The 19,322-nt window shown below is 36.1% G+C and overlaps 1 protein-coding gene across 1 annotated transcript in view; it reads right to left on the reverse strand.

The window, feature by feature from the left end:
• The window catches only part of LOC107570626 (ATP-binding cassette sub-family A member 1), a 128,946-nt gene that overhangs the window by 58,692 nt on the left and 50,932 nt on the right, over positions 1-19,322 (reverse strand). The window contains 6 exon segments of the mRNA XM_071582353.1: positions 3,888-4,025; positions 4,994-5,170; positions 6,244-6,360; positions 7,792-7,996; positions 9,814-10,035; positions 17,687-17,909. Coding sequence (XP_071438454.1) covers positions 3,888-4,025; positions 4,994-5,170; positions 6,244-6,360; positions 7,792-7,996; positions 9,814-10,035; positions 17,687-17,909 — 1,082 coding nt within the window.

Consider the following 19,322-nt stretch of genomic DNA (forward strand, 5'->3'; position numbering starts at 1 on the left):
ATAACAATACCAAAAAGTCAAGTGAAAAGTCAGTAAGAACAGAGAATAACATCACTGACTGAATTGCATCGAAAAGCTCTTGCTTTATCTGACAGACTCAATCCTTTAGACATACAGCATGCTGACATTTACACTTGTTTAGATTTTAAGAGAGAGAGAGCATTATGTGAATAAATGACTTGTTAGCAGCTCTTCAACACGAACCCGATCTAAACAGCACGTCTCTGTGTGCATCATCCATCCACTTGTCAAATTAAATCAATCAAGTCCAATCAATCACATTTATTCACAATACACAATGTTTCAAAGCAGCTGGATGATAACATAGTGACATTTACAAGCAACTAAGCAGTTGGGAGTTGCTATATAGTATATATTGCTTTATGCAAAGATATCTTAATAAATAAATGTAATCTCTTTATGTTTTTTTATTTATTTATTCAAACACAGTTTCTGAATGTCAATTACATTTAAAATGTATCCATGCTAATTCATGAGTAAGTATCATATTCTATTGGAAAATTATTTTTTGTTACATTATGTTAGGCAAAATGACTTAATATTCAAGAAGAATCAATCTTAATATAATATAATAACATTGTAGGATATCAGACCGAATCAGACAATCTAAGATTTGGTATATTATGCAACTACACACAAAGATATTTTGAAGAATGTGTGTAACCGAAATAGTTGACGGCAGCCATTGACGTCCATATTTTTTTTTTTTTTGGAAGTCAATGGCTACGTCAACTGTTTGGTTACCAACATTCTTCAAAATATCCTCTTTTGTGTTCAACAGAAGAAGAAAAACATACTAATACAGGTTTGAAACAACTTGAAGGTGAGTAAATGTTTGGGGAAACTATCCCTTTAAGTAAGAACTTTAGAAGAATAGCTGGTGCATGAAAACCACTGCACTACAAAAACCTCTCAAGTGTCTCAAAAATGTCAATTTCTGCCTTTACCACATTGCATTCTGGTCTTAGACCTTCACTGTGATCATAACTTTTTTATTTTGGTTACGCAAACATTAAGGGAATGTTCTCTGAACATTCTGAAACATGTAGTAGCATTTAAAAAAAAGTTAAATTAAATTCCAACCAAATCCTTTCAGAAATATAACGTGCCATGAACAATGTATAAATAATGTTTCTTTACAAACGTTTTGAGAACATTAGTAAAGCCCAGGTAACTCCTTCTATTAACGTCACTGGAAGAACGTTTGAGAGAACCTTGCCAGAGAGCTCAGAGAACGTCCCTTGTTACCTGTGAGCTCGCAGAGTTTAACTCCAACCCTAATCAAACCCTCCTGAACCAGCTAATCAAGGTCTACAGGATCACTAAACACTTCCTAAGTTTGCTGGAGCAGCTCAGAGCCGAACTCTGCAGGATGCCGGCGCTCCAGGAGCAGCATAAGAACGACAAGAGTGCAGGCCTGAGGACCTTCTGCACAAAGTCTTCACCTTCACAGCGTGTAGGAACCAAATCATTGCTCAAAACCGGAAAGAGCACTGTCACAATTCATAAGAGAAAGCGTGACAGGCAGAAGCAGTTGTGGCATCTCGGACAAGCTACTGAGAGAGTCACGATGTTCTGCTCCAGCGCTTTAACCCCATACATCCTACAGAGCACCTTCAGAAACGATTCAGACCGGCTCATTGCTTTTATCGACCTGCCAGAACCTTTGACACCATTGATCACCATGTTCTCTGGCCTGAGATGGAATGGGCTGCCAAATTTCTGCAGCAGATACAAGCTCATCTGGCTGAGAGTGAGATGCGGATATTCTCGATGGGTGAAAAACAAGGATGTGTAACAGCTCCTGTCATCTTTGATCTCTTCCTGACATCCGTAACCAAGACAATCACCATTCCTCTTATTCCAATTATTGCAATTTCTTCAACATCCATTTGCACTGCATTTATATTGACGCATCTGATGTCCACTTTTATCAATTTTTCCCCCCTCTTCTCTAGCTTTCATCCTAACTTAGCTGTCTAATAAACCTGGCATTGTTTATTATGAATATTGTTGTCTCTCTGACCACTTTGTCTGCTTAAAGGTCCCCTGAAGTGCCTTGAAACACACAGCGTTATTCTATGTGGTGACGTCAATTCAACTGAAACAGGAAGACAGGGCGGGACATATCGAGCAGCCACGCCCCCTTTCTAAATTAGCCAATAGCGTTTTGTTTATATCTGCACGGGTCAGAGCCGTTGAGCTCGGTAAAGCCACATTTGACAGCCACAGTCTAATAGACTACCCCCTAGATTCAATATGAAACTCTTAGTAGAAACAAAATAGTGATCATAATTATGCTGAGGCTGTGTAGTTTTAAAAGTGTTTAATATATGCAGACTCGCGCATGATCACCTCCATGCGATCGCGTCTCTGGACCGAAGCCAAAGTCCGGATCAGACTTTGCTCGAAACCAGACCTCATTTGCCCCAATCAAAAGCATATTTACACGATCTGAATCGTTCCCTCTCGCCTACATTGTGCACTACGAGCCATTCACTGTACAAGAAATACTACACTGTGACACTGTGAACAAGCGACCGATCTCAGCGGCAGCTTCAGCGTCTATTTAGGGGCCTGGCACTTCGGCTTTTGATTGGTCAGAAGATGTGACGTCAAAAAAAACGTTGAGCCGTTTTGGCAGAAGTGACGAGCTGCAAGCTTTGAATGCTTATATCTTCTAAATGCGAATTGTGTCACTGTTTTGGAGCACACTGCCTTATAGATAACCTTAAGACTAACATATTGATACAGTTTAAATTAGGCCTTTCATTTTGATTTTTACCGCTCTTTATTGTGTGAATGTAAACGTGCATCCCTGGTAACTGACCTCATGACCTACCAGCTGTGCAACAGGAACATCCAACATCTACGAGCCACAGCTTTGAATGTGATGTAACATTCAGTGTTGCTCTGAGAAATGTTGTGAGCAAAATCAGTCATTTCTATAAGAATCCGTGTGATAGCGACTTTCGTGTGAGGATGGAAACGTTCCCCAACAACAACGACACTATTGCATGTTCTTTCAGAGCAATTCACAATTAATGAATGATGCACACTTCTGCCACCAGACTGCTTATAATCCACTGTCAATGAATAAAGACATTATTTACTTTATAATGTTAATATTGCAATATGGTAAAGCATGGACATTTCAAAATGAGAGTCCCGGTGTGTCAGCCCTGTTTGTAATTAAAAGTTCCACTATATGCATAAAGTTTGTTATTGTTGTTTCCTGGTTAAATACAGTTAATATGTATATGTATATATATATATATATACAGTTTAAATTAGGCCTATGATTAATTACATGATTATTAAATACAGTTTAAAGCAGAACTATTCAAAAACCTAAAGTACTTTCGGTAACACTTTATTTTAAGGTGTACTTGTTACACATGTTACACGTACTTACTATTATAATAACAATTAATTCTGCATAATAACATGCACGTAACCCTAAACATAAACCTAACCATATAGTAAATACATGTAGTTAATTAATATTACTCAGTACATATATGTATAATTACGCTGTAACAAGAACACCTTAAAATAAAGTGTAACCGTACTTTTTGTTTTATAATACATCAAATCGTGTTGTTCTAAATGTCTCCTTTTATCCCTTTACTAAGAAAATAAATACATTTTCACTGCACCACTATTTATTTATTTTTTTTTTTAATTGTGCACCTAACTTTTTCAACTTTGGGAAAAAATGAAATGTCTGTCCCAGTGTGACTGCACCTTAAGTCTCTCATATGCAGGATTCCTGGACTACAGTTTGTTGTTAATTGCACATTATTTATGCCCCGAGGCAATGCAACAATCCCTCCGCTTTCTGTGCACAGGTTAATTTCTCTCACCTGTTTTGTATTTGAGCAGCAGCTCCCAGATGCCTCTGCGCGCATACGGATCGACTCCCGCTGTCGGCTCGTCCAGAATCACAACATTGGATCCTCCCACGAACGCGATGGCGACCGACAGCTTCCTCTGCATCCCACCTGCACACAGACAGCAGACAGCTGGCAAATCTCCACAGAGCGAGTGCGAACAGAACGCATGAGCGCCAGTGTTGGGGGTAACACATTACAAGTAACGCGAGTTACGTAATCAGATCACTTTTTGCAAGTAACTAGTAAAGTAATGCATTGCTTTTTAATTTACAAGAGAATATCTGAGTTACTTTTTCAAATAAGTAACTTTTTTTCCCCCAATTTATTGACTGACAGCTCTGCTGTCCCCATGCTGAGAGAAATCAGAAGATGTTACTGTAGCTCTAAAATAAATATGAATATGCATTAATTCATCTCACTCACAAAAACAGATTCAGTATTCCTCAAAATAATGCAACTCAGAATATGACGCAAACCTGCAATAATTAAATGTTAAACAACACAAATATGCTTTATGTATTTAATCACATTCTATTTGCTTCTGAGCTTCGATGATTCAGTTCAAGCGTACTAATAAGCACAAATTACTCTAATAATGCAACTCAGAATATGCCGCAAACCTGCAATAATTAAATGTTAAACAACACAAATATGCTTTATGTATTTAATCACATTCTATTTGCTTCTGAGCTTCGATGATTCAGTTCAAGCGTACTAATAAGCACAAATTACTCTAGACGAACATTTGTGTGTCTTATTTTATTACTGGTGTGTTGAAATGTCTTCTTCTGCATTCTACTGTACTTTCCCTTCAGCCTGAGGCTTATTCATTTCACTTTTGGTGTGAAAGGCTTTTATATTTGCCAAAAATATAACTTTTTTATTTTAAAAACAAACAAGCAAGCCCTGTCCAGATTTACAAAGTAACGCAAAAGTAACGTAACGCATTATTGTTCATAAAAAGTAACTAAGTAACGTAATTAGTTACTTTTTTATGGAGTAACGCGCTATCGTAATGCATTACTTTTAAAAGTAACTTCCCCCAACACTGATGGGCGCTGCTGATGCAAACGCACCTGAGAGGTTCTTGACGAGGTCTTTGCGTTTGTGAGGCAAACCCACGTCTCGAATCATCTGATCGATCTCCTTCTGCACCTCTTTAGAGCTCCGACCCTTCAGACGAGCGTAGAAATAAATGTGCTCTTCCACTGTCAGGCTGAAACAAACAACATACACACATGAACAGATGATAACTTATATACACACAGACAGAACATATGCAATAGTCACACATACTTGTGCAGAAATATAGAATATATTATGTCATAAACAGGAGAGGAGAACAGATGAGTTTTGTGTAGAACTACTTTCTTACTGATTTCGGTATTATTTTAGTATTATTGATATGCTATTTGTGTTTAGTAATATTTTTGAATTACAGTAGCATTTATTTTCATATTTTCTGTTTCCATTTTAATTTAAATTTTAGAAATTATGTTATGTGTTTTTGTCATGTTTTTGCTTTTTTTCAATTTTATTATTATTTCTATTATGCATTCATTTTTATTATTTATTTTCAGTTGTTTATATGCATATTTATCTTTATATTTCAATTTAAGTAATTTTAACACTTCAAATAATTTAAGTTACCTGTCAAGGCAAAATTTCTCATTTTAAGTTTAAATCTGTCTTCTAATATTTATTTTGTATTTTATATTGATATGAGATGAGTTTTCAGGTATTTGTTCATAAAACACTCATGTGTACAACTCATATCTTATGTCACTGATTTCATATCTTGCTCAAGATTTCAGCATTATTTTAGTATTATTCATATATTTTTATAGTATTTATTACTATTTTAGTTAGCTTTTATTCAGTTTTCATTTAAGTTTAAGTTTTAGTAATTGTATGTGCTTTTATCATTTTTATAAGTTTAAAAAATAATAATATTTACGTTTAGCTTTTTAAAATGTATTTTATTTTAATATTATAATTTTAGCACTTCAAATCATTTAAGTTAGCTGTCAAAGTAACATTTCTAATTTTCATTTAGGTTTTCTAAGTTTAGGTTTTCTATATATTATTTGTGTTTTATGTCCACTTTATTTCAATTCAATAATTATGTGTGTGTGTGTGTGAGAGTGAGAGTGAGAGAGTGTGTGTGTGTGTGTCTGTGTGTGTGTGCGTGTGTGTGTGTGTGTGTGTGTGTGTGTGTGTGTGTGAGACTGTGTGAGTGAGTGAGTGTGTGTGTCTGTGTGTGTCTGAGTGTGAGAGTGAGAGTGAGAGTGAGAGAGCATGTGTGTGTGTGTGTGTGTGTGTTTACCGCTCTGATTCTCCAGCTCTTGAAGCAGGTCGGGTTGGGCATCAGATCCCACTGGAGTCCCACACCAGTACGAGGACGTGAAGGGAAAATACCACGGCTTCGGGATGCCATACTGACCTAAAGAAAGACACAAACAAGTGTTTAAGCACATCCAATTTGATCTACATACATACATACATACATACAGTTTATTCATCATGGTTTTCTGTAAAGATGCTTTGAAACAATATGTATCTTGAAAAGTGCTGTACAAATACAACTGACTTGGCTAAATATATACTATATATATAGTCCATGTATGTTAGTCAGGATTCTTGCACCAGAAACAGAAATCACAAACTCATAATGGAAGTGAATATTTCTCATGATCAGGACTTGAAAACTGAAACCTTTTCACACCAGGAAAAATACACGGTCTGAAAGTAAACGCTGGGAACGTGTTTAATGTACAAATGTACTGTATCTACGAAGCACCCTTTCATTACTTTTACTCCTCTATTATTAGCATTACACTATAATATATTCATATATCTCACTGTCACTTTATCACTGCATTACAGTTTTATCAGACAGTTTGTATCTTGCACTAAATGGACATTTGAGCCTCGCATGTGAAGAGCTGGATTGCTTTTTCTTTCACTTTTGGTGCGAGCTAGATTACATCTGTGATTCACTTCTGGTCTTTATAATGAACCAGCCTATTATTTACTAATGCATTCTAGCATTCAAATGTATTTAAACTATTTTTTTGAGTCTCTTCTGCTCCCCAAGGCTGGATTTATTTGATCAAAAATACAGTAAAAACAGTAATATTGTGAAATAATATAATAGTTTTAAATAACAGTTTTCTATGTGAATATATTGTAAAATGTAATTTATTCCTGTGACCAAAGCTGATCTTCAGAAATCAGTATAATATGCTGGTTTGCCGCTCAATAAATATTTCTGATTAGTATCAATGTCGAAAACAGTTGTGCTGCTTCATATTTTTTGTGGAAATCATGATATATTTTATTCTTCAGTTTTTTTTTTGTTTTTTTTTTGGATAATTAGACATTTTAAAGGAAGAAACTAATTTGTTTGAAAAAATATCAGATTTTTTATTTAATGATTTATATTTTATTTATTTATTTATATTCAACTTTTATATTATTCAACTAGGGCCCATTAAATTGATCAAAATGTATTTTATAAAATATTTGTAATCAATCTGAAAAACAAATTGAGCAGCAGATCAGCATATTATACTGATTTCTGAAGATCATGTGACACTGAAGACTGGAGGAATGATGCTGAAAATACAGCTGCACATCACAGGAATACATTACAGTTTAATATATATTCACATAGAAAACAGTTATTTAAACTGTAATAATATTTCACTTTTTTAACTGTATTTTTGATCAAATAAACGCAGCCTTGGTGAACATAAGACGTCTTTCAAAATCCTTTGTCACATGATACATACTTTTATTTCAAATCATCAAGAAAAAAATAAATAAATATGAGATGTTTTCTAGCTGTATGAATGTTTTCAGAGCATCGTACCCGGATAGACGTTCTCGATGTACCAGGTGAGAACCCAGTAAATGAACGCGTCGAACAGCATCATGAAGATGGAGACGATGAAGGAGTAGCGGTCGTTCTCCTGCGGACTGACCCGGATGTTGCTCCACTGAATGCCGATGCCCTGCTCTTCATAACGGGATAAATTCTCACAGCCGTATCCAAACGCCACACACGACAGCAGGCTCTGTTGAGACGGAGACGGAGAGGTCAGATACACGTCTGATCCATGCCATTAATATAAATGTAAATTTTTCTCCCTCCATGTGCATTTTTACTCTGGTATGAATATGAGATCAAAACAGTGGCAATACTGCCATCCACAATTTCAAAATAAACAGTATCTCTGTGTGTGTGTGTGTGTGGGAGGGTGGGTGTGTGTGTGTGTGTGTGTGGGAGGGTGGGTGTGTGTGTGTGTGTGGGTGTGTGTGTGTGTGTGTGTGTGTGGGTGGGTGGGTGTGTGTGTGTGGGTGGGTGTGTGTGTGTGTGTGGGTAGGATTCACATTAATGGGCCTGCAGGTTCGTTCATCTAGACTAGACAGTGGCGCCTGAATGCCAAGACGCTCACACACACACACACACACACACACACACACACTCAGAGATAAGAGGAAGACATCCACACACTGCTGAATAGAGCGAATCTCTTCACGTGAGATAAAGGTCACTCTGATTGGTCACAATGACGGAAGTGCGGCTGTAAGTCATATAGTTGGTCTTTCTCTTTCTCAAAGGGCAAAAGTGCCCATCCATCGCTCTTCTCTTCAGGTGTGGGTCATCGCTATCTCTCTCTCTTGTACTAATGTACATCATCACTGGAGATGAATGGAGGAGCTCCTCCAAAAGAGATCAGAATCTCATCCTGTGGATTTGTACCTTAAGAAGAGCTGAGCGCTTCATTCAGTCTGTGTGAGTAAGTGACGCATTAAATGAACGCACAGGTCAAATAACACATTCTTTTCTCTCCTTATTTCTAACTCTGCAGATTCTTGTAAAAAAAAGTACACATTTTTCTTCTCTTTTGTTTCATGATTCTGGGCAGATCTTGGGAAAAAAAAAGAAGTAGCACTCTTTTAAAATTAGTACTTTTTAAAGAAATAATATAGTTTAAAAGAATATACTTAATTTTGTTATACTTACAATTTTTTTTCTCTTTATTGTTTTTTGGCAAATAATAATAATAATAATAATAATAAAAATTTTCATAACAAAAAGTACACTTTAGCATACTTTTAAAAAGAGTATTTATTACACATAAAAATACTTTAAAAATTTATACTTAAGTGTGAACTGAATATAATGTTTTCAGACACTTAACTGAATGTTAAATGCAATTAAATGAAAATGCATTATAGTTTAAAAAATAAATTAAATGCAACTTTAGAATGTTTCTGGCCCACTTAAGTAGGACTTAAGTACATATTTATATGCAATTTCATAATTACATATAATGTCTTTGAAATATGGTTAAAGTGTACTTAAACATTTACAATTAAACATTTGAAATGACGAAATTCCAAATTAGTGCACTTAAAATATATTGAATGTAATACTGAATAACTCACTAGTTAAAATGATCATCAAGTTATTTACATGTGGTTTAGTATGTTAGTCAACACTTCAAAATAAGTGTACTTCTTTAAAACACGACAAAAGATTATTAAAATATGATGATTTAAAATACTTTAAAGTGAAACTTTTAATTTGACATTATCACAAATGTCACTTTAAAAAGTGTACCTAAATGTTAGAAACAGTCATGAAAGTGTTGCTGTTTAAGTCACTTAAGTGGTCTTTTAATTAATTAATATTACATTATATGCAAGTACAATTTGTCTTAAATATGCTTGTAAGATTTGAAGTACACTACAAGTGCCCATTCAGTACAATTAAGTGCACTTCTTTCAGAACTCCTGACTCTGGATCTGCTTTCAGCATCTGATGATTAGATGTATTAGGACATGAGTCCTCCGGGTTGCTGCAGAGGTGTGTTGAATGTCTCACCGTGGCGATCTTGGCGCCGAAGCCCATGACGTCCCTCCAGGTGTAGCAAAGCACATGAGGCAGGTAGAGCAGGAAGTAGATGAGGCCACCACAGGCGGCTGCCAGATTCGCCCGAGAGAAAAACACACTGATGAAAAAGCACTGCATGACAGTGGCCACGCAGAAGACCAGGAGGAAGACAAAGATCACAGACGGGTCGCTGTATCGCAGAACCTTTCCATACTGAGAGAGAGAAAGAGAGAGAGAGAGAGAGAAGAGGAGAGAAAAATTATGGAGCCACATTGTTATTGTCAAACAGTTGCTGAGGCAAAAGACGGATTCGTCTACGGAGCTTGAAGACATTCGGACGTAACCGCGTGAAAGCTTTTCAGAGCCTCTAATGAACATTGCATTTGAGTTTCCATGGATGCATTAATAATACAACCTGATAATTACAAACACATTGAAAAGCCACTCGTCTGAGAGAAGACATCTGTGAAGAGCAGTGATAGAGACAGAGAGCTGATTAAAAGACAGATCTGTGATTGAATAAGCGGTGGGCATCATGGCTCTGGTGGACTGAGATAAATAACTCATGTGTGCACTCGAATATAAGCTCATCTGTCATGTTCTTGAACCTGCTGGTCCCACACAGAGTCATGCTGCCCGACCAAAACCGTCCATTCACAAACACTGCACCATCTGATCCGACACCAGCTTTGACACTACAGAGCAATGGTTCACCATTGGTTGACTGGCTAATTAATAAATAAAATGATCGCTATCATTAATTTCATGATAAAGTGCTTCAGGAACGTACCTCACAGTTATATGTTGGTGAATGTAAGTTGTTGGCTTTTGGTAGCACTTGGTCAATTTCTATGATAAAATTATGGATTGGAGGAAGAACGAAAGGGCGAAAATGACGTTCAAATGAGAGTTGGGATATTAAGCAGACACAATTTCTGGGATGCGCAAGAAAATATTTGTAATAGTAGAAAAAATATCTAATTTTAAATGTACCTGCTTTCATATGCTACTTGCTGTCAAACGGGAGAAAAATTAATATTCCTGGATTCAAAAAACTTTTTGATAACTGCATGTAAACGGACAGTTTATTTGCACACACTGAAAAAAATTTAACATCTAATTTAACTGCTTTTATTAAGGTCAAATATATTGTTTAGCATCACTGAATTAACCTAAATACATTAATTTATACCAATAAAACTATTTTTATCGGTTTAATAATGTAGAAATAGCCCTTTATTATAAAGGTTTTACAGAGTACATTAGGCTTCATGGCCTTCATGTTTACATTCCTACTAATCAAGACTGATTAACTATGTGCAATCGATACATTACACTAACAATGAGTAAGCAGCAAAAATCAGTCTGCATTTGGTTATTACGGTTTATTTATTATGCCTCTGGTCGTTACTATATTTAGATGCAGGTTCAATGAACAACTGTCAAAGTATATAAATAATAACTGGTGATCTTTTTTGGTAACCAGTATACAGCGGCGCTTCCCAACCTTTTTGACTCTAAGTCCAAAGTGTTAAATAATGGTACAATCACAATGAGGCATAAGATCACTTCCTGAACTTTCATCGTCACTGTACCTCAACAGAAGGATCTTTTATTTTTCTATCCTAACAGTATTTGAGATACATCAAATAATAACTTTCATGGCCACCTGACTCCCAAGTATGCAATCTTAAAACAGTGTCATTTGACTGACGCACTGGGCACAATTGTAACTGCCTACTCAATATCAAACACACAAGCCATTTCACTTTTTTATGGCATTGTTATTTTTCTATATGCATGATACCTGTTACACTTTGGGCCCCCCCCCTGTTACACTTTTGATTAGTTTAAGTTACCACTATCCAATGTAATTTGCATTTGCCAAATCTGCAACACTGCCGCATGATGTAGTACTTGCTGATGTACAGTGTATGCGCTATTTCTGCTAAATCCTGGCTGAATCCAATCAGGATTTTGATGACAATTTAAGTTAGCGATAATATCCTAGGTTCCCAAGTATTTAGAGGTCAACCTGCTGGTAAAAACATACCTAGTCCTTACAATTTTTAAATGATGGGCAAAACATACCTCCATCAGCTCATCTACTCTGGCTTTTAATCAATAAAACTGTGTACAAATGGTCAGTGCATCTAAATAGGAAAGCACACAGCAATGCATTTAGCCGAAGTGATTAATAAACGCCCAGTAATGCTAAATTTTAAATTCAGCACTAATCTTATGATTCCCTGCACATTCTATCCATTTTCACCATGGAAACGAAGAGACGATGAAAGAGTTTCGGAAAGTAACAGGCTGAGAAAGCTGAATAATCACATCGGTGATTATAAGGAGTTCTATAATGGGTCTGTGACAGGCCAGCTGTCATTTTCCTTTTCCTGAGCTTACAGAAGCACAGAACTGACCTGTTTCACAAGAAAAATAAATGCACGACTGCAGGGTAAAGCTGATTCCGCTACTGGTTTGCGGCTATAACATTAGCATACTTCTCATCTTTTCCTTATTGTGTATTCCATTATATAATACACATAACAATGAATTTACATTTGGTCAAAACTGATTAGGTCATACTTATCCCAGCACAGATGCACAGATGGTTTCCAAGAACAGTGAAATTCAACCTGATGCAAATTCAATATATTGAAGCTGGTATTAAAATGACAAATATATTGTGTATTCCCATTAGAATTAAACCAGGTTATTCTGTCTGTTATTTCCCAGATAATCATGTACACAGTATGCACCTTATTTTTTAACGCGGAAGTAAGCTGTTTTCTGTGAATGTGCGAGACTTCTGGTTTATTAGCCGCTGAAGGGAAATAACAAGAAGAATAGCAACGTGCAGTAAATGGTTAAACTGTTTGCTCTACAAACCAGTGTGTTCATAATTTGCAATATCAAGCAGCAAAAAGAGCTGTTTTGTACAGCTAACAATAGCTGGAAGCGAATGAGACCAGAAGCCAGACCCATAAAAATCACAAACGGCCACGTCCGATCTTATGGGAAAAATAAGGTGGATATTTTTACCACAAAATCACAGTAACAGAGCAGCCGAGTTCAACACGGTAATGTGTCATAAATAATAACGGTAACACTTTACTTGAAGGGGTGTGCATAAGACTGACATGCCACCTACATAATCATGACATGACACGTCATGAATATGAAGGAGGTTTTATGCATGTTTATGACAACTGTCATTAAGTGTCATTCGCTCAGTTATGTCATTTTTAATGCAAATATGACATTATTTGACCTAACCCTAACCTAACCCTACCCCTACCCTTACCCCTAACCATAGCCTATAACAAAGACATCTCAAACAATATCATCTTTGCATTAAAAATTACATAACTGAGCGAATGACACTTAATGACAGTTGTCATAAACATGCATAAAAAAACCTTCATATTCATGACGTGTCATGTCATGATTATGTAGGTGTCATGTCATGATTATGAAGGGGTCATGTCAGTCTTATGCACACCCCTTCAAGTAAAGTGTAACCATAATAACTAATAACGATGACATGTGCAATGTGCAGTGCTACATCATTAGGTTCGCTTGGGAAAATGACAGATAGATAACATATCTTAGCACATCGCTAGCATGGTTTAACATGCCATTAACATGATCTAACACATCACTAGCATGTTTTAGCATTTTGGTATCAGTTTTAAAACATGCTAGCAACAAGTTCAACATGCTATAAACATACTAGCAACATGTTCACAACATGCTTAACATGATAGCAACATACATGCTAACAACATGCTAAAATGTTAGTCATTTATTAAAACATGCTAATCCATGCTAGCAATGCGCTAAAACATGACAACATGACAATTCATGTGTTGTGCCATGTGTTAAAACATGCTGAAAACATGCTAGCAACATGTTAAAAACATGTTAATTCAGGCTAACAACTTGGTGCACATGTCTGAAACATAGGAGAATCCATGCTGACAATGTGCTAAATCTGCTAGAAACATGCTAGCAACATGCTAATCCATGGTAGCAACATGTTAAACATGCCAACAACATGCTAATTCATGGTAGCAACATGTTAAAAATATGTTAACAACATGTCAATTCAGAATAACAACTTGATAAACATGCTAGAAACATGCTTACAACATGCCCAAAACTTGTTAGCCATGTGCCTAACATGCTAAAAACATGCTACCATAGCGTTAAAGCATGCTAGCAACAAGCTAATCCATGGTATCAACATGTTAAACATGCTAGCAACATGTTAGTTCAGAATAACAACTTGATAAACATGCTAGAAACATGCTTACAACATGCCCAAAACTTGTTAGCCATGTGCCTAACATGCTAAAAACATGCTACCATAGCGTTAAAGCATGCTAGCAACAAGCTAATCCATGGTATCAACATGTTAAACATGCTAGCAACATGTTAGTTCAGAATAACAACTTGATAAACATGCTAGAAACATGCTTACAACATGCCCAAAACTTGTTAGCCATGTGCCTAACATGCTAAAAACATGCTACCATAGCGTTAAAGCATGCTAGCAACAAGCTAATCCATGGTATCAACATGTTAAACATGCTAGCAACATGTTAGTTCAGAATAACAACTTGATAAACATGCTAGAAACATGCTTACAACATGCCCAAAACTTGTTAGCCATGTGCCTAACATGCTAAAAACATGCTACCATAGCGTTAAAGCATGCTAGCAACAAGCTAATCCATGGTATCAACATGTTAAACATGTTAAACATGCTAGCAACATGTTAATTTTTTTAACAACATGTCAATTCAGAATAACAACTTGATAAACATGCTAGAAACATGCTTACAACATGCCCAAAACTTGTTAGCCATGTGCCTAACATGCTAAAAACATGCTACCATAGCGTTAAAGCATGCTAGCAACAAGCTAATCCATGGTATCAACATGTTAAACATGATAACAACATGTTAAAAATGTGTTAACAACATGTCAATTCAGAATAACAACTTGATAAACATGCTAGAAACATGCTAACAACCAAATGTGTTAACAACATGTTAATTCAGAATAACAACTTGATAAACATGCTAGAAACATGCTTACAACATGCCCAACACTTGCTAGCCATGTGCCTAACATTCTAAAAACATGCTACCATAGTGTTAAAGCATGCTAGCAACAAGCTAATCCATGGTATCAACATGTTAAACATGATAACAACATGTTAAAAATGTGTTAACAACATGTCAATTCAGAATAACAACTTGATAAACATGCTAGAAACATGCTAACAACATGTCAAAACTTGCTAGCCATGTGCCTAACATTCTAAAAACATGCTACCATAGTGTTAAAGCATGCTAGCAACAAGCTAATCCATGGTATCAACATGTTAAACATGATAACAACATGTTAAAAATGTGTTAACAACATGTCAATTCAGAATAACAACTTGATAAACATGCTAGAAACATGCTAACAACATGTCAAAACTTGCTAGCCATGTGCATATCATACTAAAACATGCTACAATAGTGTTAAAGCATGCTATCAACAAGCTAAACATGCTATAAACATACTAGCAACATGCTAACAACATACTAAACATTAGAAACATGTTAGCAGCATGTTAAATATATGGATTTTAATATGACGATGAGCGGGTTTATGATGATGGTACGAGCATGTGAATGAGATACACATTAGTGAGATGACAGAAGTGTCTCTGACAGAAACTGAAAGCTCATTCTGGAGGAGTTCAGGTCTGTGAGGGAAGTGAACTGACAAAAGATGATTTTCCCAGCACTGCACTCTGTAGTTCTCACTTTGAGTGCCAACATGAAGAGCCGGAGCGAACAGACAGAGAGAACGAACTAAATGAACTGACATGGGGAACGACATGACTGAGCAGTTTAGTTTAGAAAGAGACCCAAAGCCCTGTGGCAGTCTGAAGCTGTGCGGATGTTGCTGGAACTCCCTCATAGCGAGAGTGCTGTCAGATGTGTGATGCTGCTTTAAAACATGTTCAGACATTCACACAATATTTAATTCATATTAATGTTTAAGCAGAAACAGACTCCAGATCTCGGCCGCTATTGCAACTCAATGGAAATAAGTTTTGCCTGTGAGCGCAAACGTGGAAGCACTGGAAGTGTGAAACAGGCTAATCCTCAAAGCAAGGGAACAAACACTTTATCTCCATGCAGATAAACACAAAATACTCTGGAAACTGTGAAAAAAAAAGCTCTTTAAAAGACGATGGAGGGAGGCAGCGAGCGATACGGAGGAGGTCGGCTCTGAATCATCAACAATTTGATGCTGTGCATATCAAATTAGCATAATAACCCAATTTAGAGGAATCAAAGATCAACCCGTTTCTGCTTGATTTGCCTCAATTCTGGAGTAATCGTTTCCCTGTAATTATTTCCACTGTGATCACGAGCATCAAAACCACAAAGCACTTTGACTTTATGAATGTGCAACCTCTCAACACAAGCACCTTCCTTTCCTCTCTGCTAAATGGATTATTGTGCCTTTTAACTTCACATTTGAGCTTTTCTAACTATTTTTCTTAATGACTTTAACTGCATTGTAGCTTGACTTTGTCATTTCTCATGCTTTGTATTCAAAAGGGTGCAAACAAAAAGGGATGAAAAACATAGCATGTATGCATACCATAAACCAAATAAAATAATTTCTTTTGAATTTGGCTCATACTGAACTGATCTCTCAAAATGAACTGTATGGTCAGATGACTACTGAATTCACATTCACATTTGATTTCATGTTGAACTTCACAACGCGAGCTGTGCGTTCTCAAAATGCTTTGTGATCATGTTGCTTGATTTCTGTTTTCTTTCGGTCTTATTTTGTGATTTGTTTGATTATTCAGCTTAATTTCCTCTTCAGGGATGCAAACTCATCAGTGATAAAAAGGTAAACAAGATGCAAAACTGAGACCTTTAAACTCTCAATTTAGTTGAGTTTATATACACAATCTAAAAAAAAAAAAAGAAGAAAAAAGTTTAAAACATCTTATTTAAAACCAATACATTACGACCGTACTGCATATCAATAAGAATTGATATTAATATTATTATTATTTAAAAGTGAACAATTTTATTTTATGTTGTTAAATTCTAAAACAAATTAACAAATGAATGAAGAGATACTATAGAAAATACACCGTAAAATAAAAAATGGCTATAAAATAGTATTAACAATAAAATAATAATAATAATAATAATAATTATTATTATTATTATTATTATTATTATTATTAAAATGTTTAATGTTATTAAATTCTAAAAAAAGAAATAAATTACTATTGTAATAATAATAATACTGTACTATAATATAAAATATTTTAACAATATTAATATTAATACTAATAATAATAATTGTATATTACATAAAAACAGCAAAATTGCAATAGTAATATTTATATATATAATATATAATATTTACAATACTAATGTCTAATTTCTTAGATTTTTATTTTGGCAGAAAACTGCAGGAAAACCTTAAAGCTTTTTTTATGGACGTTTCTCATTACAAATTTGTAAAAAAAAAATGGTTGGCACGTGTTACGTTCCCAAACTCATCCCAAACTCCCAGCAATTGCAGAGATGGAGGTTGTGTGGAGCAGCATTTACTGGGAACAGAGACGCTCTGAGACGCTGAAAACACAGAATCACAAGCTGCTCGCGTATAAATGAACCCAGTGCTGCACTTACTCTTACTTCATTTCAAATGCCAATTTTCACCATAAAGCGACAAGTTTGCATCCTTGCTTTTTTGATTGATTATTCGGTTGACATTTCTGTCTTTGATTTTTCAGAGTTTCGACGCCACTAACCTTCACCATGACCGAGATCAAAGCACAGGGAATGGTCAGCAGAACCATGTTATCTATAAACCAGCAGAACCACATGGAAGAGTTTCGAACCCCGACAACCCGCAGAACCTCCTTCAGACGGAGCTCCTTCTCCAGAACTAGGCCTTTGATGATCTGGCAGGCCGTGTAGATGAACGCCAGCACCAGGAACATGGGCAGTATGGTGCCAATGGACGAAATGAAGCTGCAGGAACGACCAGAGCTGATTCAGAACATTGTGTCATCATTCACACAGTTCATTCTGTGTTTCACAGAAGAAGAAGAAGAAGAAGAAGAAGAAGAAGAAGAAAACATTCGGGTCTGGATTGAATAACTGTATTATTGTGAATGAATCCGGTTGTGCTGCAACACATCCGCAACACACACACAGCTCAGCGTCAGTATGATTCATCATCTGATGCCGCTTTGATAATACAGTAAGCCAGTATTAAAGTACTCTCATAAGGCCAGGAAAATGTCATGTCAATATCGGAGCAGAAGGTTCCGGAAACAAAGTGCTGTCTGCGCTCAATTAGCTAGCAGCTCAAATATATCATGTGCTCTCAAAATATGACGAGCTATAGATTTCTCATATCGGATCTGCTTACCTTTCATAAATACAGTCAAGGAGAGACATCACAATACAATTAGAGCTGACACCAGAAACAGCCAAGGGATGGTGATAACAAACTCGTTAAAACGCATTAATTCTCCATCATCTCTCACTCAAAACTCTCTGTATTGTGCACACAGCAGTCAGTCCTGATCTGAAACGCTACATACGGTTGCATTAACACGCTTTGGTTATAATTGGCATTCTATATACGATTTGAGGAGAGAAAACACTAAGAATGAACTGATAACCTTGTTTAAATGTTGTGTTTGTGTTGTTTTAGCGTTACTACACAAACAATTTAGCACTGAATGTAAAAGAAAGAAAGTCATACAGGTTTGGAACAACATTCATGCATAAATTATCCCTTTAACTAATTTGGCCTTCAAACAGTCGAGTGTCATTTTCGACATCAAATATTGCATGCAGGTCGTTTATTTCCATGGGTTTATGCATCAGCCGATCAACTGCCATTGAGATGAATGGGAATGCTAACGGATTGCTTTCTCTAGATACGATTCATCCTTGAGCCACAGTGATTCGCTCTTAACAAAGAGCACTCTGCTTTCTGTTCTGCTTTATTATATATCATTTAGAAATAAGCATCAAATATTGCATGCAGGTCGTTTATTTCCATGGGTTTATGCATCAGCCGATCAACTGCCATTGAGATGAATGGGAATGGTAACGGATTGCTTTCTCTAGATACGATTCATCCTTGAGCCACAGTGATTCGCTCTTAACAAAGAGCACTCTGCTTTCTGTTCTGCTTTATTATATATCATTTAGAAATAATGGAACATGTAATATGGATTTGTGGCAGTAGATAAGCTGTTTTTATCCAGTCAGGCCAGAATCCTCTGGAGGACTTACTGAGGCATTTACAACATGAAACTCTTCTGCCCCTTACATTTACAATTCAGATGTAGGCTTTTTGTGCAGTGAAAAATGACTCAACACAGACACACACACACACTCTCTCTCTCTCTCTCTCTCTCTCTCTCT

The sequence above is a fragment of the Sinocyclocheilus grahami genome, unplaced genomic scaffold (assembly GCF_001515645.1).
Source record: "Sinocyclocheilus grahami isolate Dianchi unplaced genomic scaffold, SAMN03320097.WGS_v1.1 scaffold1485.1, whole genome shotgun sequence".
Lineage (NCBI taxonomy): Eukaryota > Metazoa > Chordata > Actinopteri > Cypriniformes > Cyprinidae > Sinocyclocheilus > Sinocyclocheilus grahami.